The following is a 22,723-nucleotide window of genomic DNA, read 5'->3' on the forward strand; positions in this document are numbered from 1 at the left end:
CTGTAGTGTTTGATTCAATGAATCAACTTTATTGTTTGTTGATGATTAACATATCAAAACTACTATTGTTACTAATAATACTTATTGATCTAAACTACTTTGAGTGCTAATTTAGTTAGGTTCAACAACAATCTTCTTGATAGCCAACACCCAATGTACATCATTGCCAATTTGTTACCAATCTTTATCATTGATTTTTTTTTTTTTTTTTTTTGAGGGAATAAGTTAATCATTGATTTTTTTTTTTAGTTAAGCGTAAGAACTTAACCTTCATCTAACTCAACCAATGAAATAAATTTAAATATTTCCCCATAAGTCAATTATAAGTTTGGCACCGAAATGTTAGGGGAGGAAGGAGGTAAACCTTCAAAATAGAAATTAGTGAGAACACCAAATATACCCCATGCATAAACTATTTTTTTTTAAAAAAAAAAAATAATTTTCTTAAATATATTTTTATGAAAATTTATTTTAATTTCCAAAAATCACCAAATCCTTTTTGACTTTTGACTCCAATGCATCATCACAATTTAAAAATCAAAATCTTTACAACCTTCTATTTTCCCCATAAAACAATCACAATTTCCAATTCAAAAAAGAGCAAACATTTTCATTTTATTATTCTTTTTACTTCCATTATTTTAAATTGAAAAATAAAAACCCAATAAAATAAAAAAATAATTAAAAACTTAGTTCTATAAATACAATCACTAGTACCACTTTGGACTGGCAAACACCCCTGTTTTATCAACTCCAAAACCCCAAAAACTTCCCAACTTCAGTGCTTGCAACATGTAAAAACTCTCTGACCCATCAATCAAATCTCAACATTTACAATTTATTTCTCACACCCATCTTTTTCCTTATTTATTCCCATTAATAAAATTTATTATCATATCTTAAAACCCATCTTTTCAAATCTTTCAAAACCCCCCATTTTCTCTGTTTTTTCCCCTGTTTTTTTTGAGTAAAAAACAGAGCAATCCCCTGTTTTTTTTCAAAAATGGGCAGAGCAACTCGATGGTTTAAATCCATTTTAGGAATGAAGAAGCAAAATGACAATGAAAAAGCTGCTAAAAACAGTCAAAATGAAGATGGGTTTGGGAAGAGAGAGAAAATAGGAATGGTGGAAAAAAGATGGAGTTTCACAAAAACAACAACAAAAGAAAGAGTGAAAGAAAAAGAGAATCAATGGTATAGAGATTATCAAATTTCTGAGACTGAAAAAGAGCAAACTAAACATGCTATTGCTGTTGCTGCTGCTACTGCTGCCGCCGCTGATGCCGCTGTTGCAGCGGCACAAGCGGCGGTTGCTGTGGTTAGATTGACTAGCCAAAACAGGGGAGCTCTGTTTTCTTGTGGTGGTGGAACTGATAGATGGGCTGCTGTTAAGATTCAAACACTTTTTAGAGGTTATTTGGTAAGTTTTTATTCTATTTTATTTCGGCCACTTTATTTATCATTGAAATTTGAGTATTTCGCTTTTTTTGGATTTTTGACTTTTAAGTTTTAATTATTTTATTTTTTTATTTGTGTGATTTTGGGTTTAAGATGGGTTTTTGTTTTGTGATTATAAGTTTAATATGGTGGGTTTCTGATTTTATATTAAGATTTTTATTCTGTTGATGCTTAAAAGGTAGTGATGTAGGCGGGATTTGATATACTTACGCTAGTTGACATTCATATGAATTTTTGGGTTATCAAATTGAATTTCATGGACAAAATGTAGAATGTGAATTTTGTTAGATTTTCTATAGTACCATGGTTTTAAATTAATTTTTCAACTGTGTACTAATGAAAACTTTTAAACTGAAGATATGATATCTAAGAATTGGTTGGAAATTGAAGAGTAAATGATTTTCACACTTTCTAGAGGTGGAAAAAGGTATTTCTGGTAACTTGAAAAGATTATTTTCATGTTACTACTTCAAGAGTGATTTGGTCAACTTTTTTTGTTAAGTTTGTTTCTTCCTTTTCCCATGTGTATTTGACATTATGAGTGCATTATTTATTTTTGAATTTGAAACTTACATGTAGAATATTGTTTTGTAAGTTAGTTTTGCCTTCCAAAGTTTTGAATTTATAATTTCATCTTATGTAAATAATTACTCATGATTAACATGATTAAGAAACTAAATTGGATTTACGTTTGATTGATGAAATCCGATTGTATTACCGAGTTTATAATTTGTTTAGCGAATTGTATTAACTTGAAGCTAAATGGTTTAGATTCTATTGATGAAGGAATGTAACATTTTAATGTTTTGAATTAATAGGCCAGAAGAGCACTTAGAGCTTTAAAAGGACTAGTGAAACTACAAGCTCATGTTAGAGGCTATCTTGTTCGAAAGCGAGCTGCGGCAACTCTACATAGTATGCAAGCTCTCATTAGAGCTCAAGCCGGTGCGCGTTCTCAAAGGGCTAAATTAGCTCTAAATCGAAGTAATAAGGTTCCCTCGGAGTTTCGATCACGAAAATCCATGGTAAGAGTCTCAAATTGTATTTGAAAAATAGATGATCAAAATTTAATTAATTGCATCTACAATGACTAATGTGTGATGTTTCCCTATTTTTTTTTTTCAGGATAATAGGTTTGATGAATCGCGGTGTGATCAATTTTATAGCAAGAGACTATCAACATCGTATGAGCCGTACAATAATGCATATGAAGGGAGTCCAAAAATCGTTGAGATTGATACATATAAAACGAAGTCAAGGTCAAGAAGAATCAACCCTTCAATGTATGATTTTAGTGGTGAAGAAATGCAATACCCAACAATGTCTTCACCACTACCATCACATCCTTACCCAGGCCGGATTTCCATACCTGAATTTAAGAAGACCCCACATGACTATGACTGGGGATTCTATGGCGACGAATGTAAAAGCTCAACCGCACAAAGTACACCCCGGTTTGCAAATTCGATCCGATCCAATGGTCCTATTACCCCCACAAAGAGTGTGTGTGGGGATAGCTTCTTTAGGCCTTACTCGAACTTCCCTAGCTATATGGCAAATACACAATCGTTTCGAGCCAAGTCGAGGTCTCAGAGTGCCCCAAAACAAAGGCCGGGGGGGCGGCCTAAGACTCGTCTATCATTGGAAGATATAATGGCAGCTAGAAATAGTATAAGTGGTGGTAGGATGCAGAGGTCTAGATCTCAAGTTCATGATTGCTTGAACTTGTGAAATGAAATGAGAATCACTTTGTGTTTTGGTGAAAATAGTGAAGGCATAAAAGTGTTTGTAGTCTTGGTTATGTTTTTCAGTAAAAATTTAGAAACACAGAGTGCTTGTATATTCTAAAGAAAATCAACTAATTATCCATGAGAATGGAAAATGTCTTTACTCTTTTTAATCATATTAACCTTGTGCAAATTCTGTCCAAAGTCCTCATATAGTCTTATTTATAACTTCAAAAAAACATAAGGTGCATTGCACTTGGCTTATATAGATTTTTACGACAATTTTATGGTAAAGCCAGATATACTCCCACCCACTTATGGGTTTTACATTTAAGTCGTATCTATAATCTATAAATTTTGTTTATTAAAGTCTAGAGTCTCTTGAGAATGAATCTTGTGCGGAGTAAATATTATTGTCCGATGTGACTCTTGTTGACCCTTATGAGGTTTTGATGATGATGTTAAGAACTGAGCAAACTTTCTTTTAATAAGGATTTTCTAGTGTTGTGATGTTTTCAGGTTCAGTAAGCAGTGGCTGAAGTAGGAACTGAGACAAAGGAACTTTAGAAGATCCAAGAGGATAAGTAAAGACAGAAGAAGAGTTCCAGTAATGGAACTTCCCGAAGTTTCTCTACAGGAACTTCAAAACGGGTTGTAATGACTTGGTTCCGGTGTAATGCTGGGGCAAGCCTCAATAACCAAGGATCAGTGCAAAGATCGAGATATCAACCGAAAAAGATGGACTTCATAACTTAATAGTTGTATAAAAGATAAGTTTGTTTTTGTAGGTTGATGTAAGCATATTAATGGTTGTTGTGCATGGAATTTATTAGAAATCAGATAAAGCTTGGCAAGCTGATTGATTCGTAAAAGATAACTTTAGTTTTATGAAAAAGTACTTAATTGATTTTATCTTATAAAATCTGATTTAACTTGGTTTTATCTTTTTCATAAAATTCTATCTTTTAGTTAAAACGAATTTGATAAAATTGGTTTTCAGATAAAGCGAAATTAAATCTGTTTTGATTTCGATTTTAAAGAAGATAGAATCAGATTTCTGTTTGATTTATCTTATTTGCGAAAATCCTAGTTTGTGTAGCTGAGAAACTCCTATAAATATAGAAGTACTTCAGCTTAGCTAAATGAGAGTTTTTAAGCGTGAAAACCACTTAGTTCTTAAGAGCAAGTTTGCCAAAGGTTAAAGCTTTATCATTTTGATTTCGGGTTTCATGTGTAGCTTTCCATTTATATGTTAGAGTGTGTCTTTGTGTTGTAATTGGTTTTGGGGTGAGATTGTGAATTCTCTTAAATTCACGCTTGTGTATGAGTTTGAATTCTCTAAAATTCAAGTGGTAGCTGTGAGTGCACAGTGAGTGAAAGGAACCCGAGAGGGTGACTTGGGTCACCTAGGAAGTGTCCTGGGTAAAGGGAGAAAAGGGTCCTAGGAGGTGTCTTAGGTCTGGTAGGAGGTGTCCTATCATATAGTCAAGTGTCCGTGGTAGAACTTGCAAAGCAAAGGTCTGTGTAATAGGTTGTACTAGGAGAGTTGCCTATTATAGTGGAATTTGTTTATAAGTCCCAATAGGGCCGAGATTTTACTTCCAGTTAGGCACTGAATGGTTTCCTCGTAAAACTTGTTGTGTGCTTTAAGTTCCTTTACGTTTTAATTGTTTATTTCCGCTTAAGTTCCGCGATTGGAACCTACTACTATTCACCCCCCCCCTCTCGTAGTAGTTCATCTAAACTAACAACTCTCTACACATAAATGAAAAATAAATAAAATGATGAGAGACATACATGTATGTATATGTGTCAATTAAACCCCAAACTTATCCTCCAAATGACACATGATCAACTCACTCTCATTCCATGCATTATAATTACTCTCAAAGATTTTTATTTATTTTTATTTAGTATTACTTTGGTAGATTCTTGAAAGATATTGATAATCCACAAATAATTTTTTTTATATATTAATAATTTGTGATTAAATTTTTTTTTTTTACCGCTAAAATCACAAATAGTCACTGGTATGTTGTATAGTGGGAGATTTTTTTAGAAGTCGAATCTATTTAAAGGTTTCTATGTTTCTTCTTCCATTCAAAATTAGTTGACATGCTTTGACTTTGACACTATTTATAATCAAAGCATTAATATATTAACGTTTGTGAATTGATATGAAAAAACAAAGTTATGTGGGATCATGTTATATAGTATTATTAAAAATATTTTCGGTTAATTTTTTGCATTGACAAACGTAATAATAAACTAGTTTGGAATGGAGGATGTTTGTTGTTTGCTAGAGAAGAGGAGTAAGCTTTTATTTTATTTTTTTTATATACTTATATTTACCTTGTATATTTTAAGAGCTTTAAAATGAATTGAGTGAATTAAACACAACCATTTATTTGACAAAGTCGCTCTGACTAACTTTACTAACCTAAATCTATAAATTGTGATTTTTTTTTTTTAATTTAAAACTTGATTTACATTTATTGATAATATGCACTTTTAGTAAGCTAGACTAGATGTTTTAATTAGGTGCAATCTAGTAATCTAGATATGCAGTTATGGAGGGAAAATAGTCCTATTCAAAAATTGTATAAAATATAGCTAAACTTTATTATATTTTATATGAAATATTTTCTAGAGTCTAGAACATAGCAAACGTTTGGTGAAATATTTGAAATTCTTACAAAGTTACAATGTAGCTAGCCTAACTTAGTTACTTAGGCTTAAATTATAGAGTATTTATTTCTCAATAATGTAAGCTTCCATGCAGGTTCTCAGTACATATTTGGCTTCATCTTGTTCTTAGTAATATAACCTTGTACAAATTAATAAAAAGGGCACATTTTTCTATGACATAAAACCACTTTCTTTTTGGATTATTTGAGCTAAATGGTTCCCCTCCTTCCTTCATGTAACCTCAAAACTATAGGTGTTGATTAGTTTATGATATAATGTTGTTGTAACAAAATATTTTATAAGGGTAGATCCCATTGCTCAATGATAAGAATATTCCTCTTAAACTATGAGGATTATCAGAGATCTAGATTCAAATTTTCAAATCTTGAGTTCTTGTCTAATCATATTATTACGGGATTATAATTACCTATTGTTATAGATCTAACGAGCTGCTGGCTTTGTGTTTATACAAATCACAAGTTAAAACCGTATTAATGTTAATTAGAAAATGTCGATATTATAATCCCATACATACCCGTGATAATTTATAAAAATATACTCCTTCAAGCTTAAATAAAAAACCACAATTATTCTACAAGTGTATGGTTTTATGTGAGGAATTGTATTAAAATTGTTGACAAACAAATTTCAAAGAAAAAAAATACTCCATAGTTTATTGTCGACAAGAAACCCTAGTTCTTTGGAGAAAAGAATCAAGAGATCTACGAAAGTTGTAACCCACAAATTATCAATAAAATCATTGTTTTCGTATATATTTATACCTCTTTAATTACGTATTGCAGGTTTGAATTTCTATGGTTCCCAACTCATCCCATTAATGCACATCTCTATAGCAGAGGTTTCAGTCAGTCGGATCTTTACATTCCAAACTTAAAGCGCACCAACGGTTGATGTAATCAATGACTGAGCTAACTCAAATTGCGCAATGGGATTAAGAGCCAGTCATTGATTACATCAAACGCTGACGCGCTCTAAGTTTGGAATGTAAATATTGACTGACCGAAACCTCTGCCATAGAGATGTGCATTAATAGGATGAGTTGGGAACTACATTACATCCTAAAGGGTATCAAACCATGATCTTTTCAAGAGTTGGCGACGAGAGCTCATGACATGAAACTATCGATCACCTATAACAAGAAGAAGGGGCTTTCTTCGGAAGCTAAGAAAGAAAAGAAGGAGTATTATAGTCTTCCAAAAATTCAACTAAGGAGACGTTGTCTGTGACTACTTCTTCGACTTTAAACTTTGCCTTAGAACGATATGAACATGCCCTTAAACTTTCCCTTCCTTCCTTCGAGGGTAAGGGCATGTCCAGCGGCTAAAACAAAGCTGAAAACACTTCGTTGAGCTGTCTTTCTTCATTAAAGTCAGATAGTTGATCGAGAAAGCACCGCATCAAAAGGGCTACATCGAGTTCTATACCATGATCTGGGAACCATGAAGACAGCCCGCCACTGGAACTTGCTCTCGCTCCGCTCGTTCCCACCTGCCTTCTCCCCACTAGAGTGAGAGTCACTCTAGCAGGAACCTCACAAACCTTTTCGGTCTGTTACTAGTATGTTAGGTTTTTTCGGTCACGGAGCCGGAAAAACCGGTATCGGGATCTTTACAAAAAGCTTTCTAACGTCTTTTTTGTTTTAGCTGCGAGCAATCCACGTTTGTGATCTCGTATATTTCGATTTTCCGGCATCTTACTGACCCTCATCTTTTTGCAAAAAGCCGCTCCACGGTAGTAAAGTCTCATCTTGTGTGTTGGCTGAAGTGACAATAGTTACATTGAACCCTCGAATATGTTCGAAGATCTCAAAATGATCTTCTAGTTCCGGGGAGAATTCGCAAAACTCCGTTTCCATCGAGAATTGAATGGAGTTTTCCCGTATTTCCACCAGAGAATCTAAGAGAGACATTACTGTCGAGAGCTCCCTGCATAGGTTTGAATAGATTCGGCTTTTCTCCCGCCCCTCTTCTCGGCTTTTTTTTAGAAAATATAACCTATTTTCTTCCTCAGCCCCTGCAAAATAGGAGTCGACAGCCCTCTCCATATTGTGAGGATCCTCCACGGGGATCCCCTGCTCCTGAAGAAATTGTTGCATCAATGAAACAATTTCCCCCTTTAGGGCTCGGGCCCTTGGAGAGCAGGCGAAATCTTCCGGAAATGGAGTTTCGGGCCCGTGCCGGGGCCTCTTCCGTAGTCTTTCCTCCCCTGATGGACCACCTGGCTGCCCATCGGCATCGTCAGGAACAAAAGATGGATCCCCCAAGGGTCCCGGTGGTGTACTGGACCCCCCGGGCACTCCCCCCGAACTAGCCGGCAAATGCTCCGGGGCTTGGGCAGGGGCAGCCACAGGGGCTTGGGCAGAAGCCTCCCTTTCGGGAAAGAGGGACTCTAGATTTGGATTTTCCGCCATCATGGTAGAATAATCCTCCCCTGGCGAGTTAGGGGGGGAAGGAAGAGGAAGCGGCTGCCCTAGAACCCCCAAGACCCCCAAGAAGGAGCAGAGGCACATCGCAAAGGTAGCATGTAAGTATATCCGCCCACAAAAAAGAATTATACCTCCGACAATAAATAGAAACAAGTAAACCGCGAAAAAGAGCCCTTTACCATACCGAACCCTTAACCTATGAGAGTCAATTCTAAAGAGAAAACAAAAGAAAAAAAAGACTAATAAAAGTAAAATCAGAGTTTTACCCGATAGAAAACCCAATACTTCTGATCCTAGAAAACGTCCGAAAAAACCAGCTACGGAACTACCAAGCAAGGGCAAAAAGACGATAAGTAAATACATAATTTCGAGTGTGATCAAACAACCAAAAATCAGACAATGACAGAGCGGCGAGTGATAGATTGATCGACGTCCGAAGAAGGCTCGACCAAAGAAATAAGTCACAAACACCGAGAGCCCTAGAAAGTTAAGAAAGAAGTCTAATCATCTTTTACCATTAATGAAAAATGTGCTTTTTTTCGTCAGCCTTATAGCCTACGGGTCTGTGCACATCAGCCCATCACATCAAGGTGACAGGATTCGAACCTATGGCCCTCTGTACCCAAAACAGATGCGCTGACCAGACTGCGCTACACCTCGTTTCACCCTCCGAAGCATATAGATCTACCCGATCGATCAAGACTCGAACCGAACTCGCTCATCCTTTTTGGACCCTTCGCCCGCTTAGAAGTGGATTCGAACCACTGACACAAGGATTTTCAGTCCTTTGCTCTAACCAGCTGAGCTACCTGAACCACTTTCCTAAAGTCTGTTTTCTTCATCGAAAAGCGCCCTACACTTTATTCTTAAGTAAGAATAAAGAGAAAAGCCCTTTAAGTTTCAGTTAAGGGCCTTTTCGCTTGTTCGTAAAGCTTTCGAGCAGCTCTTTCAACTGCCGCCTAATCTCCCAACATGCTCAAGAACCGAGAGCCGTCCAGGTACCTACCGGCCGGAGGGAGCTTGCTTATAGAAAGAAGATAGGCCGGTCAAAAAAACAAGGCGCAACGGGCTCTCTGCTCCTAGTCACTAAGTAGTGCTAGATTTCAAAGATAATCCTTATACAAAATATATCATAAAGAATATTTTATGGTATTCTCTATCACTTTTAAATAAATGGTTGTTAAGAAATTAACATGTTAAGCGAGTAATTATTGACAATTATTTCCATAAAACAACTCTTTAAAGAATTATATTGATACTCAGGAGATGAAACTCTCTAAAATGCACATAATGTAAATCATCTTATTATAGCAAATCTAATCTTACTCGATAAATACTCAAGGATGAACAACTTACACATCTAACACATGGTTTTTTTTTTTTTTTTTTTTTTTCTAAAAAAAAATAAAAAAAAAATCCAATATTTCAAATCAGTAATGATTAGTTGGATATTATGGAGCGATATCGTGATAGTGAAAGGCATAAGAATCTCTTGGAAAGCGAACAAACTACTTGTGGGCTTACGTCATCAATGGCCTCATGGGGTCATGTTATTTGTGCACAACCCTTTTGACTAGAAACTCACCCCACATCATACCATCAAGGACATTTCGTACACTGTGAAGATAAGAATCTATCCACCATTGTCTCTAAAATTACTCTTTCTATTCCAATTTTACCCCTGTAATATAAGGATTTTTAACCAAAATCTATGTTTTTTTTTTTTTTTTTTTTTTTTTTTTTTTTTTTTTTTTTTTTTGTGATTTGGTCTTTCTAGTGTTGTTTTAGTATTTTCTTTATTTGTTTCTTAGCTCGCCTTGTCAAAATCTATCTTTATTTGAAGTACTACTATAAAGTTTATTACGAGTAATTGATTATACTTCCTTTGTTCTTAATTATACTTCCTATTCTTTTAAGTTTATGAACAAAACATGTATTAGCAGAGTAGCTTATTTAGGCTCTTATTTAGGGTTAGAGGTGATCAATATTGGCGCGACTCGTAAGCCCGGCCTGAAAATAGGGCGGGTTTGGGCAAACATAAAAACACATTTTTAGATAAAAACCCAAACCGACACAAAAAACCTGCTTAGGCCCGACAAACTCGCTATTTTTTTACGGGTTTGAGCACGAGGAATTATGTTAAGGCTTGGCCCGATTTTTTATCACCTCTATTCAGGGCTTGTTCTGATTGACTGAACTAAACTTATTAGAGCTGAACTGAACTGAATATTTTATGAGAGAAGGAAATTAAGAACTGAACTGAATTGAACTTATTATAGCTGAACTGAACTGAAAATAATATCAAGAGAACAGACCCTTAAACTAAGTAGAGCGAAATAGGACTGAGTACAACAAATTTCATCCAAGCAGAGCAGAGCAGACCACACCACACCACCTCAAAAGAACAGGATCATAAGCCTTATTGTTCTTCTAAATTGATACAATTACAATGTAGTAATCAAAGTATCAAACTAAATTGAACCGAAAAGAAATCTAATTTAGTTTAGTTTAGTTTAGCTATTACAATGATTTAGTTTAGTTTAGTTTAGTTTAGTTTAGCTCAAGAGAACAATGTCTTACTTTGGATACAAATATGTCAATGAAAGTGAAAAAGTAGAGACAAAGAAATCAACTTAAAATAATACAAAGAATAATCTTACTTTTAACGATGTATTGCAACTATACTTGAGAAATTTTTAAAATGAATAATTTAATTTTTTTGGTATGGATAGAGAGAGCCATAAAGGTAAATGACGTAGACGCGGTTTCTGTTCCGATTTACTGAAAACAATTGAACCAAACTGATTAGAACAGAACAGAACTAACTGATTGGAGGTAAAATGAATTGAAATATTTGACTATGTATTAATGATTTTTAACTATGGATTTAGTAATGATATTGATCCACTAAAAATTATGAAAAATAAAATGATGTTCAAAATTAATCCATTAATAGTTTTTTTTGTTTGTTTGATTTTTTTATTTTCATGTTAATTCATGCCTGTGAAATTAATCTATTGTAATTGTTTGACTATTAAAAAATGAAAAAAAAAAATCCACGAAAATATCCAAAACAAAAAAAATGAAAACAAAGAACCAAAACTACACACTTCCATTCAAAAAAAAAAAAAATCGCACTTCCATTTGAACAATTATTATTATTATTATTATTATTATTATTATTATTATTATTATTGTTATTATTATTATTATTATTATTATTATTATTATTGTCATTGTTGTTGTAATATATACTAAAAAGTATGAAATTTGGCTTTAATTATCATTAGATATAAAGATGAACTTAAAAAGATTAGCCCAAAGGCATGCCTAAACTAAGGGCCTGTTCCAATTTAATTACTGAATTGAACTGATTGGAGCCGAGCTGAACTGAACTAAACTAAGGGCTTGTTGTCATACGTTTATTTTCAGTTCAGTTCAGTTAAGTTCAGCTCCTAATTTCCTTCTCTTATAAAATATTCATTTCAGTTCACTTCAGCTGAGTTCAGTCTATGAGAACAGACCCTAAAATGAGCTAATCTGAAATGAATTGTTTATGAGAGAAGGATATTAAGAACTGAACAAAACTGATTGGAGCTTAATTGAACTGAATTGAGTTGGAATGAAAATTAAGCTGAGCAGAACAGGCCCCAAATTGTCATTAACAATACCATTAGCTAAATCATATAAAACAGATAAATTAGCAAAAGGAACTGAATTGAGCTTAATTGATTGGAGCTGAACTGAACAAAACTGATCTGAATGAAGTTGAACTGAAATTAAGATAACAAAATAGACCCTCAATGTTTAAGTATCATTCGTAAATACCTTAATTCACTAAGCTATTTAGTGAACTCCACTTGGGCTTTATTTACGTTACTCTTTTGGACTTACTTTTCATTATTACAGTTAATTTAGTTCAGTTTAACTCCATTATTCAATTCATATTAGTTTAATCAAACTTTTAAGTTAAGGTAAGCTTAATCAGCTCTAATAAATTATAAAGAAATAAACTAAATTCGTTTACTTAATGACCTTGAATCACAAGGTCTCAAACTCAAGTTTCTCCACTAGATCGCATCAAGCATATAAGGAGTGTTATCTTCACTTTATATTTCTCACATACCCTTAACTCGTATTTTAATCAATAATTATCACGTTAATAGTGTAATTTGCTCGAGTGATACACTAAAAATCTAAAATACACATTCGGACATATGGAATATGGAACTCGAAAGCAGTGAAAATGACGTTAGTGAGACCTAACTAAGATTTAAGGAAGCATTTTTGCTATATAAAAAGGTTTGTCTGTTGTAATTCAAACATCAAAAAGATTAATAAAAGATGCTGAAACCCTGAAACCATGCAACCAACCAATTAAATGGCACATGTAAATAGTACTACTTCTACTAAACTTTTTTTACCAAGTTGTTAACACACAAAAACAGCTCTTTTCTGCCAGAACATGGGAAGATTTAGCTGTTTTTTGTTCTTTTAAATCCATACACTGGCGTCATTAGCGTCATCTTATGTTCTTATCTACTAATTAAATTATAATTTTCTTGTTTATGCATTAATCTCTCTTCTAAACTATAACGTTAATTCAATCGAGGATTATTATATGTCCTAATTCTTATGTGTTTGTACGATTTTGAATTTTGAAATGGAGACGATTTGAGGCAATGGTATAAGATTTTTTAAATGAAGTTTTATATAGCACTATTTTTTTTTTTTTGGTATATTACTAGTAAACTAATTAAGTACATTTGACTATATAGGAATTTAAAGAACATTGAGTAAACCCAATAAGCATATTTGAGAGTTATAATCCTGAATTTAGGGATCGACTCGGGTACTTTAATTTGACTAAAAATAATCTCTTTTTCATTGCCAAATAGAAAATGCTCCTTTAAAAAACTTCACTAATTTCCAAAGAAAAGTACTTTGCTTTTGAGTTTTTGATGGTGATTACCAACGTTTTACGGAAAAATTGAGGTTTAGCTACTCTACTTTCCTTACCTACACTTTTAACTTTTTTCAATAATTTGGAGGATGATGGGAATCTTAGCATGGATGTTTTGTTTGCTCAATGTAACCTTTGCCAATTGCCAACACTTGGCATGCCACAAATTTTTCTAGAAGGAAAGGGGGGTCTATGTTATTTAGCCGCGTTGTAAGGTGTTGGATTAGAGCAACTCCAGTGACAAGCTATTTTGACATGCCACAAATTTTTCTAGAAGGAAAGGAGTGTCTAACTGTCTATGTTGTTTAGCCGCATTGTAAGGTGTTGGGTTAGAGACTTAAAGCTACTCCAATGACAAGCTATTTATAAAATTAGCTTGTCATGCCATATAAGCTTTTAATCTAATTGTCATCTTAACTTCAATGGCTATCTAATAGCTTATTATTCAAATGGACCACACCTCCTTAATTTAAGTTGTTAAATTTCATTTATTTATTTATTTATTTTAATTTGTTTTATTTTAGCCAGTTTTTTTCCAAGCAAATTAGCTTGCCAAAGTTAATTTGTTTGGCCAAACTAATTGAATTTTCTAGATCCAATGGTTAAGCTAGTAGCTAGGGATTATTTAATGTTACAAGCAAGTGACTAACTACAACCATTGGAATTGCTCTTAAAATTCGCAACGAGCACAACCCTTGTGTAGTTATTTTTTTTTTGGTGCTTAGAGAGCCACAAGGGCGGGCAGTGGCGGAGCTAGGGTGGGTTCAAGTGGGTTCATTGAACCCACTGATTTTTTGAAAAAAAATTAAAAACTTTTTTAAAAAAAAAATCAAAATAGGTTTAAATAGAATATTTGTGTATTATATGACAACAAGTAAAGTTGTAGCCTAGTGGTTATTTTTACCTCCCATCACACAAGAGTTTGTGGGTTCAAAACCCATAACTCACACTTTTTTTTTTAATTTTGTTTCCTGAGCTTTCCCTGCTTCCAGCTTTCCTCTTCCTCATTCCCCCAAATTGCAAAACCCTAACTTCTTCCTCCTTCTCTTAATCTCTTCCCGTTCTTCCTCCTTCAGTCCTTCTCTTCCCGTTCTTCCTCCTTCTCTTCCCGGCGCAACACGGCAGCAGTCAGCAGAACGCCAGAACACGGTGGCAGCGGCAGGCCGGCAGCGCACCAGCCACTCACCCAGCAGGCCAGCAGACCCACCGTCGTCCGTCACAGCACTGACAGCCTCACAGCCGTGTATCGGTGTATGTAGGTAAGTGAATTTGGGGATTTTTTTTTTTGCAAATGTAATTTACTTCTCAATTTGGGGATTTTTTTTGCTAAATCATTGAATACTTGAAATTCATATGCTAAATTGCTAATATACATTACGAATTGCCAATTTTTTGTAAATTGCTGAAGTTTGGTTATAATTATCTAATTTACTTCTCAAGTTCTCAATTTGGGGATTTTTTTTTGTTACATTGTTGAATTTCATATGCTATTTTCTGTATTTCGTTTTCTGCCTTCTAGTTTTCATAATTTCATATGCTATTTCGTTTTCTGCCGTCTAGATTTCGTTTACTAATTGAGTAATTGACTGTAATCTTTAATTACGATAGTTTTAATTAGCTTTCTAGATTTATCATTCATTCATTGATTTCATTCTGCATTTATCATGTGTGTGTAGCAGACTAGCAGTATATACCTATTATACCATGAGTTTAGAGTCATTTTGGAAACGTGCCGGGAAGTCACAAAAGTCTTCAACTTGTTCTTCACCTAGTTCAAGGGATCCTCCAATAGAAGAACATGTGTCTCCTAATGATGATGAGGTTCCTATTGCTGCAACAATTCCACCACCTGAGAACACAGGTCCAAGTGTTCCAAATACTACTGTTGACTCCGATGATACTCGCATTTATGATGTTGATCTTCTTCCACATGACCCTGGAAAAAGAATTCCAATTATGGAGTATCCTCCTAATGATCGAGATGCCGTAAGGAGAGGCTATATTACAAAGAAACGTTGTGATCCACGCACACATAATTTTCCTCAAAGAAAAGTTGGAGGTATGCGCCGTTTTAATGTTACTTGGTTTGATAAATATGAGTGGCTTGAATATAGTGTTGAGAAAGATGCGGCTTTTTGTTTTGTGTGCTATTTGTTCACTGATAAAGTTGATTATTCTTTGGCTGTTAATGATTCCTTTATTAAAGGGGGATTTAGAGGATGGAATAAGACTGGTAGATTTGATGTTCATGTGGGTGGTATTGGTAGTTTCCATAATCAGGCTAATGAGAAATATAGTATGTTTATCAACCCAAAGACATCAGTTGCTGAATCTCTTTGCACTTATTCTAAGGAAGCTAAACTACAATACAAATCTCGGTTGACTTATTCATTGAAATGTAATAGATTTCTTTTAAATCAAGGTTTAGCTTGTCGTGGGCATAATGAAAGTGAAGAATCTTGGAATAGGGGTAATTTTCTTGCACTCTTAACATGGTTTTCAGAAAATAATAGTGAGGTAGCAAAGGTTGTTCTAGGTAATGCCCCGGGAAATAATCGAATGACTAGTCCTTCAATTCAAAAAGAACTTATTAATTGTTGTGCCAAAGAAACCACTAGACTTCTTATTGATGATATTGGGGATGACTATTTTGGAATAATGGCTGATGAATCAAGTGATGTATCTCAAAAGGAACAAATGGCCCTTTGCTTGCGTTATGTCAATAATAAAGGGAAGATAAATGAGAGGTTTCTTGGAATTGTACATGTTAAGGATACTACTGCTTTGTCACTAAAGGGTGCAATTGAGTCTTTGCTTATGGAATATTCATTGAGTTTGTCTAGAGTTCGTGGACAAGGTTATGACGGTGCTAGTAATATGAGGGGGGAGATAAATGGTCTCAAGACTTTGATCATGAATGAAACAAAACAAGCCTATTATATTCATTGTTTTGCTCACCAACTTCAATTAACCCTTGTTGCTGCTGCTAAGGATAATGATGATTGTATTTGGTTGTTTGATCAACTTGCTATTTTGTTGAATATTATTGGTGTTTCTTGTAAGCGAAGGGAAATGATAAGAGAAATACAATCTCAACATATTCTACAAGCATTAGAACTAGGAGAAATTGAAAGTGGGCAAGGTTTAAACCAAGAACATGGCTTAGGTAGGCCTGGTGATACTAGGTGGGGATCACATTACAAAACTGTTTCAAATGTTACTGCATTGTATGCTACTATTGTTAAAGTTCTTGAGAAGATTGGATCAAATAAGATTTATAAGGATGATCGCGTGAAGGCTATCACTGTCATGTCTACATTTGAATCATTTGAATTTGTATTTATGATACATTTGATGTCCGAAATATTTGGGATTACTGATAAATTGTGTCAAGCTCTGCAAAAGGGGGACCAAGATATTGTTAATGCCATGGCATATGTTAAATTGACTAAGGAGGGATTACAACAAATGAGGGACCATGGGTGGGAAGACTTTTTACATCTTGTGTTTGTTTTTGTGTTAAACATGATGTAGAAGTTCCTACTATGGATGATATGTATGTTCCTCGTGGAAGGTCAAGACGCTTCTTTGCCAAAGTTTCAAATCTTCATCGATTTCGGGTAGAAATGTTTATAAGTGTCATTGATTTACAACTCCAGGAGCTCAATAGTAGATTTGATGAAGAAAATATGGAGTTACTTATTTGTGTGTCATGCTTAAACCCGATCAATTCATTTGCGGCATTTGATATGCAAAAGTTGTTGAGACTTGCTGAGTTATATCCCAAAGAGTTTCCAACTAATGATATGACGATGACTGCACTTCGTCATGAGCTTCAATTTTATATTAATGATGTGCGCCAAGATGCAAGGTTTGGAGACTTGAAGGGTATTCATGAGCTTTCTATGATGCTTGTTGAAACAAATAAGCATACTACTTACAACTTAGTTTACTTGCTTATAAGACTAGCATTGATCCTTCCGGTTGCAACTGCAAGCGTGGAACGAGTGTTTTCCTCAATGACATACGTAAAAAATAAGTTGCGAAATAGTATGGGTGATCAACTATTGAATGATAATTTAGTCACTTTTCTTGAAAGAGATTTATTTTCAAGAGTTAGTGATGATGATGTATTGGAACGCTTCCAAAGTATGAAGACTCGAAGAATGCTTCTGTAGTCTTTTTTTTTTTTTCATTTTTCTATGTGTAATCTATTTGTAATCCATAGTTTGAACTTATTTATGTACTGAATATGATTTCGAAAATCCTGGTGACGCCACTGAGGGCGGGTAATGAGAATCGATCCCAAGATCTCTTGGAACCGGGAGGGGAGCTCTAACCACTTGAGCTATCCCTCACTCTCACCCTTGTTGAAGTTACTTTTATTGTTGATATTGCGTATTAACTATTAAGTGATATCTTATTAAGAGATATTTTCTCTCGAGATGGATCTATATTGGCCTTATAATGTGTGAAGTACTCTTATTGAAACTTGAGACGCTTTGAATAATTTTTTGGCTTATTTGGGAGAGGAGCATCCAACCTCGCATTTCGTTGTACATTTTACATCCATGCTCATTCAATCTCTTGTATTCGTTATATCTTGGATTAGATTTAATGGTTTATCACAAATTCACAATGCACTTGGTATGATTTTGCTAATAGAAAATTGAAGATAATGAATAATGATCAAACTTGTTTGGGCCACATATTGGGATGGACCAATATATTGGCCTTAGTCAGGTTTAAACTGGGCCAAGGCCGATAAAATAAACTAGGGATCAAGTCCATGTGGATAAAAGCTCTATCAACGTATGAAATTTGGATTTTTGGATTCTTTAATTAAAAAAAAAAAAAAGGATTTTTTGACTTTAAACTTTTTTTTTTAAGGACTTTAAACTTTTAAAAGGTCATATTAAGAATAGTGATATAACTTGGCCTTAGCCTAACGTGAATTGAAGCCCAACACGATGTTGTTTAGGTCAGAATTTTGAAGAAGGTGGCATGTTGCTTGATACTGAATAAGCTCTTGGGTAGGGATGTCAACAGAGCATTAGAATGGGTCGGATGTGAATGCTGGTTTCTCCATTTTTCATTCTCCATCTTATCCACCCATATGAGTCACAAACTCACGACGGATACTGAATTTATACCCATCTCCACCCCACCTCCCACTTGAATATCCACCCTGCACTTAGTACATACCCACCTTACCAGTTACACAAGTCCACCACCTACTAACCCACTCCAAAATCCACCACTTTTTTTTTTTTTTTTTTTTTTTTTTTTTTTTTTTTTTTTTACCCTATGTCAAAGTTTAAACTTGTTTAAAAACCTAAGATAAAAAAAAAAAACTTATTTAGTTCGAATAGGTCAAGTTGATCCGCATCATATTAAATCATTTAGAGTTATGGTCGAAAATTTATGAAAATTCATACCAATTTAAGTCATTGGTTTCGGGTTGGGTTAGTTTGGATGACTTAGTTCTATCATTATAGGCTTAATAAACGGTTCTTTCATTATAGGCTAATAGTAACCAGTTTTATGAGGTAAGAAAAGTTCAGATATAGGCACGACTCAGGTCCATTAAGGACATGTTAAACAAATCGATTAAGTTACAACTGATTTCGCATAGAGTCAATTTATCCGAATCAGTTTCGCTTTTACGTCATCCGTTCTAGGTGTAGGTTTTTAAATTTGATTACAATTTGGGTTGAACCAATATGGACACAACTAGTTTCGACCCTCCATACCCACACACAACACCAAAACGCTTATTACTGAAACCATAAGTCCAATTAAAAACAGCATCAATTTATCACAAACACAGGCCCAAAAATTGGATCATACCCTGAACACTCAACAATCCCAACGGTCAAAAAAACCTGAAACCTCCGAATTCAAAAATCCAACAAATCCCATATAAATAAATTTGCAACGGTCATTTTTCTCAATTGTAATAACATTTTCTGCAATTCACTAAAAATACTCGGAAAGTTCCAAGATCCTAAAAAGAGAAAGCTTCAAAAAAATGGAAGATCCTAAAAAGTATCTTTCTCCATCATCACCCAATTATTCTCCTTCAGGTATTTCATTTGTTTTAATTTTACAAGTTAACTTCAATTCAATTGACTTCATTTTTATCGAAATTCTGAAGTTTAACACAGAATTTCTCCAATTAATTGCAGGAAACAATGAAAATTTGAGTGAATTCAATCGAAATTCAGAGCAAAGGAACAAGAAATTATTCATGGCACCCACAATTTCTACTGCTTCAAAGAATATAACTCCCAACAAGAAGAAGATCTTAGCAGAGTGGAAACCGCCAAAAAAGGGTACAATTCATGATTCTAATCCTAGAAAATCTGTTTCAAAAATCCCATCATTTTCTGAAGATGAATCTTTTGTTCTTGATTCTTCTGCTAATTCTACTACTACATTGCCTTATGATCCTCTCACCAATTATCTCTCTCCTCGGCCTAAATTCCTCCGGTATAACCCGAATCGAAAGCGAAAAATCGTGTTTCGAAAAGAACTCGAAAGCAGTAGCAGTAGCAGTAGCAGCAGCAGTAGTAGTACTGTTATTGTTAGCCCTAAAAGATATTATCTTGATTCTGAGAGTTCTTGTAATGTGATTGAAAGTGAGGAAAATCTTGATCAAGAAATGGAGGAGGAAGTTGAAGAAAAAGGAATGGGGTGGAAATGGGTGTTATTCAATTGGGTATTTGTGATTTCTGGGTTAATTTTCAGTACCATGTATATTTCTTCAATGAATAATTCTGCTGCAATTTACTCAGAAAATATTGAATTTCAAGATTTTGGGAATTTAACTTCTGGGGTTGTTGCATTGAGGGATTCAAGGTGTATCAATTCTGGTGGATATTGGGTGTCTGAATATGATGCTGAATCAGAAATTAGAGGGGAAATCTTGGGAAGATTGGAGGAAAATCAAGTACCCTTTAAACCTGAAGAGGAGAATTTGAATGTTGAGTTCAATTCTGAGATTGATTACTCAGAAAAAATTGGGGTTTTTGAAGCTTTTCATCAAAATATCAAGGATTTTGATGGTATTTCGGCTGAGAAAAATGTAGAAAATGAACCCTTTAAATCTGAAGTGGAAAATTTGGATGTTGAGTTCAATTTTGAGTTTGATTATTCAGAAAATTTTAGGGCTTTGAGAAGTTTTCCAAAAGTCAAGGATTTTGATGGTGTTTTTCCTGAGAAATATGTGGAAAATGAAGGCAACAATGTTGCTGAACCTAAAAATGAAGAGGAAAATCTGGTTTCTGATGCACCTACTGCTGTTCCTGAACCCCAATTGGTTGATTTGGAAGAGAAATTTTTGGATTTAGCAGAAAATAAGGTAGAAATTGTTGATGATAGTCATGAAATTGATGATCAGAATGACATGAAAATAACCCAAATGAAATTCATTTGGATGATTGGATTATCTTGGTTGGTTGTGTTGGGTTTGACAGTGTTGGTGTGTTTTCGCAAGAAGTGTAAGAGGGCTTTTACAAAGGCTACTGCTTCATATAGGGTGAGAAGTTCTGCAGCTGTAAATGAAGGAAGGATCAGTTTTAGACCAAAATGTCAGATAAACAATTATTTGACAGGTGGTGTTGATGAGACTAGGATGGATAGGGAGAAGACTCCAACACCTAGAAGAAGGATTCCGGAGGTGAAGCAGCTCGGTGAGGTTGAATTCGGAGGCGAATTCAGTGGTGGGATGCAGAAGAGGGAGGACAGTGTGTTTGCTGTGACTGATGAAAGAAAGGCAAAGAAGAGTAAGGTATCTAGTTCTGCTTCAGAATCTGCTAAGCAAGAGGTATGGCCTTAAATTTGTGTGAAATTTCTTGGCATTAAATCTGATTATATTGTTTTATCATCATAGTATTGATATATATGCTTCATAATATATTTTAGAAGGTTATTTTGTTATGTATGATATCATAGTTAGAATAAGCTAAACATAAACTTCTTTGGTGTTAAGCTGATCATTGTTACTGACTGTTACACTTTCCTCAATTTGATTGTTTGCAGTATTTAGATAGTGAATTTAGCTAATTATACTCTGATATTGATGAGCTAAGAACACATATATGGCGGATAATTAGTTTGTTTGTTAAATAATTCTGTAGTTCTGATCATTACGCAAAGAAAAAACCTTAATATAATGCCTCTTTAGATCATAATTCATACTTAATATAATGCCTCTTTAGATCATGATTAGTCTGAGACTGTTTCTGAGTCTCCTTGGTTGTTATGTTATCTCATGCCTAAGTACATAGATCCATGAATGCCTAGTGCGAGAGGCACCTCGATACATAAGTTTGATACACACGAGTCCGAGTAGCATACTCCTAGACTTCCAATGCCAACTACAAGAACTAGTAACAGATAAATACCAACAATTACCAACTCTTTAGGAACGCACCTTGCTTATAACTTGTTTTGTACAGAATATAACTTGTTTAATGTGATTGAGCATTGTTGTTAATACAAAACCAATATAACAAATCCTGTTCTAATTTCATCAATACATAATTGCTTATGTATGCACTTGTGCAAAGGATGATCATGGCCTAACGAACTTGTTTACAAAAACTTAAACAGGATGTCAAAGAGGAAGGGACAGGGACAGCATTAAGGCGATCGCAACGTCTTCGGGCGGCTAAAGGAATTGCATCTCCATGAAGCTGTAAACAACATTTTGGTGGCTATGTCCAACCTTAAGCATAACTAGAAGCAGCATATTTCAGTGCTTTCCTGCTGAAATTAACTTTAGGATAGTCTAAATTCTTAACATTTGCAAAGTTAGGCCTTATTTGTTTTAAAAATGTTGGAATTAATCAATACTAGTTTATGATCATTTTTGATATACTTTTATTATGTACGGAGTAGTAAAAGTGGAATTATTCTAGGACTATTTGATAGTGACTAACCAAAGTTTGCCTTTTTTAAAAAATTAATTAGTGAATTGGCCTACTAATCTTATTCTTGTGATTTTTTTCCCCCAATTTTTTGGACCACATCAAAAGTTGCCTAATAATTGGCTTTTTTGTTGTGGATAAGGTTAATGTCAACGGAGGTGCATGCAAATTTCACATCTACTAGTAAAATTGTTATGAAAAGTTGGGATGAATTGGAATCCATTTTTAGAAAAAAAAAAAAAAAATAGAAGAAGAAAGGTAGACTTTAAATACTGTGTGTCCGCACCATGTTTTCTTACCTTGTAGTTATTTATTTATTTTTTTTATTATTATTATTATAATTTTTACAGTGAGAACAACAAAAGAAAACAAATAACTCAAAAAGACCACAAAATAAATTCTCTAGCACGAGCCTTCCCAGCTAACCAATGCGCAGGAGCCACCCACGCTCTAGGCACCTTCAAGATCATGCAAGCCTCAATCGTGGATAATAGTTTTCTGATATCCT

General features: G+C 34.4%; 5 protein-coding genes and 1 non-coding gene across 6 annotated transcripts; 4 read left to right on the top strand and 2 right to left on the bottom strand.

Moving 5' to 3' along the window:
• Positions 1-207: 207 nt before the first annotated feature.
• On the top strand, positions 208-3,526 carry LOC110715553 (protein IQ-DOMAIN 14-like). Its single transcript, XM_021894141.1, has 3 exons — positions 208-1,420; positions 2,277-2,483; positions 2,584-3,526. Exons 1-3 carry the CDS (start codon positions 1,004-1,006, stop codon positions 3,187-3,189), a joined length of 1,230 nt encoding a protein of 409 aa, XP_021749833.1. The 5' UTR covers positions 208-1,003; the 3' UTR covers positions 3,190-3,526.
• A 3,799-nt stretch (positions 3,527-7,325) lies between these two features.
• Positions 7,326-9,412, bottom strand: LOC110715378. Its single transcript, XM_021893952.1, has one exon. The coding sequence runs from the start codon at positions 8,680-8,682 to the stop codon at positions 7,588-7,590; it is 1,095 nt and encodes a 364-aa protein (XP_021749644.1). The 5' UTR covers positions 8,683-9,412; the 3' UTR covers positions 7,326-7,587.
• On the bottom strand, positions 9,061-9,134 carry TRNAF-GAA. The gene has a single exon. It is a non-coding gene; the product is annotated as a tRNA-Phe (tRNA).
• A 4,849-nt stretch (positions 9,413-14,261) lies between the features above and the next one.
• Positions 14,262-16,920, top strand: LOC110715527 (zinc finger MYM-type protein 1-like). Its single transcript, XM_021894109.1, has 2 exons — positions 14,262-14,541; positions 14,959-16,920. Exon 2 carries the CDS (start codon positions 14,987-14,989, stop codon positions 16,814-16,816), a length of 1,830 nt encoding a protein of 609 aa, XP_021749801.1. The 5' UTR covers positions 14,262-14,541; positions 14,959-14,986; the 3' UTR covers positions 16,817-16,920.
• On the top strand, positions 16,828-17,460 carry LOC110715474 (zinc finger MYM-type protein 1-like). Its single transcript, XM_021894055.1, has one exon. It carries the CDS (start codon positions 16,828-16,830, stop codon positions 17,458-17,460), a length of 633 nt encoding a protein of 210 aa, XP_021749747.1.
• A 1,483-nt stretch (positions 17,461-18,943) lies between these two features.
• Positions 18,944-22,273, top strand: LOC110715610. Its single transcript, XM_021894198.1, has 3 exons — positions 18,944-19,368; positions 19,471-21,110; positions 21,899-22,273. The coding sequence occupies exons 1-3, from the start codon at positions 19,314-19,316 to the stop codon at positions 21,977-21,979; spliced, it is 1,776 nt and encodes a 591-aa protein (XP_021749890.1). The 5' UTR covers positions 18,944-19,313; the 3' UTR covers positions 21,980-22,273.
• Positions 22,274-22,723: the final 450 nt, after the last annotated feature.

The sequence above is a fragment of the Chenopodium quinoa genome, unplaced genomic scaffold, assembly GCF_001683475.1.
Source record: "Chenopodium quinoa cultivar QQ74 unplaced genomic scaffold, ASM168347v1, whole genome shotgun sequence".
NCBI lineage: Eukaryota > Viridiplantae > Streptophyta > Magnoliopsida > Caryophyllales > Amaranthaceae > Chenopodium > Chenopodium quinoa.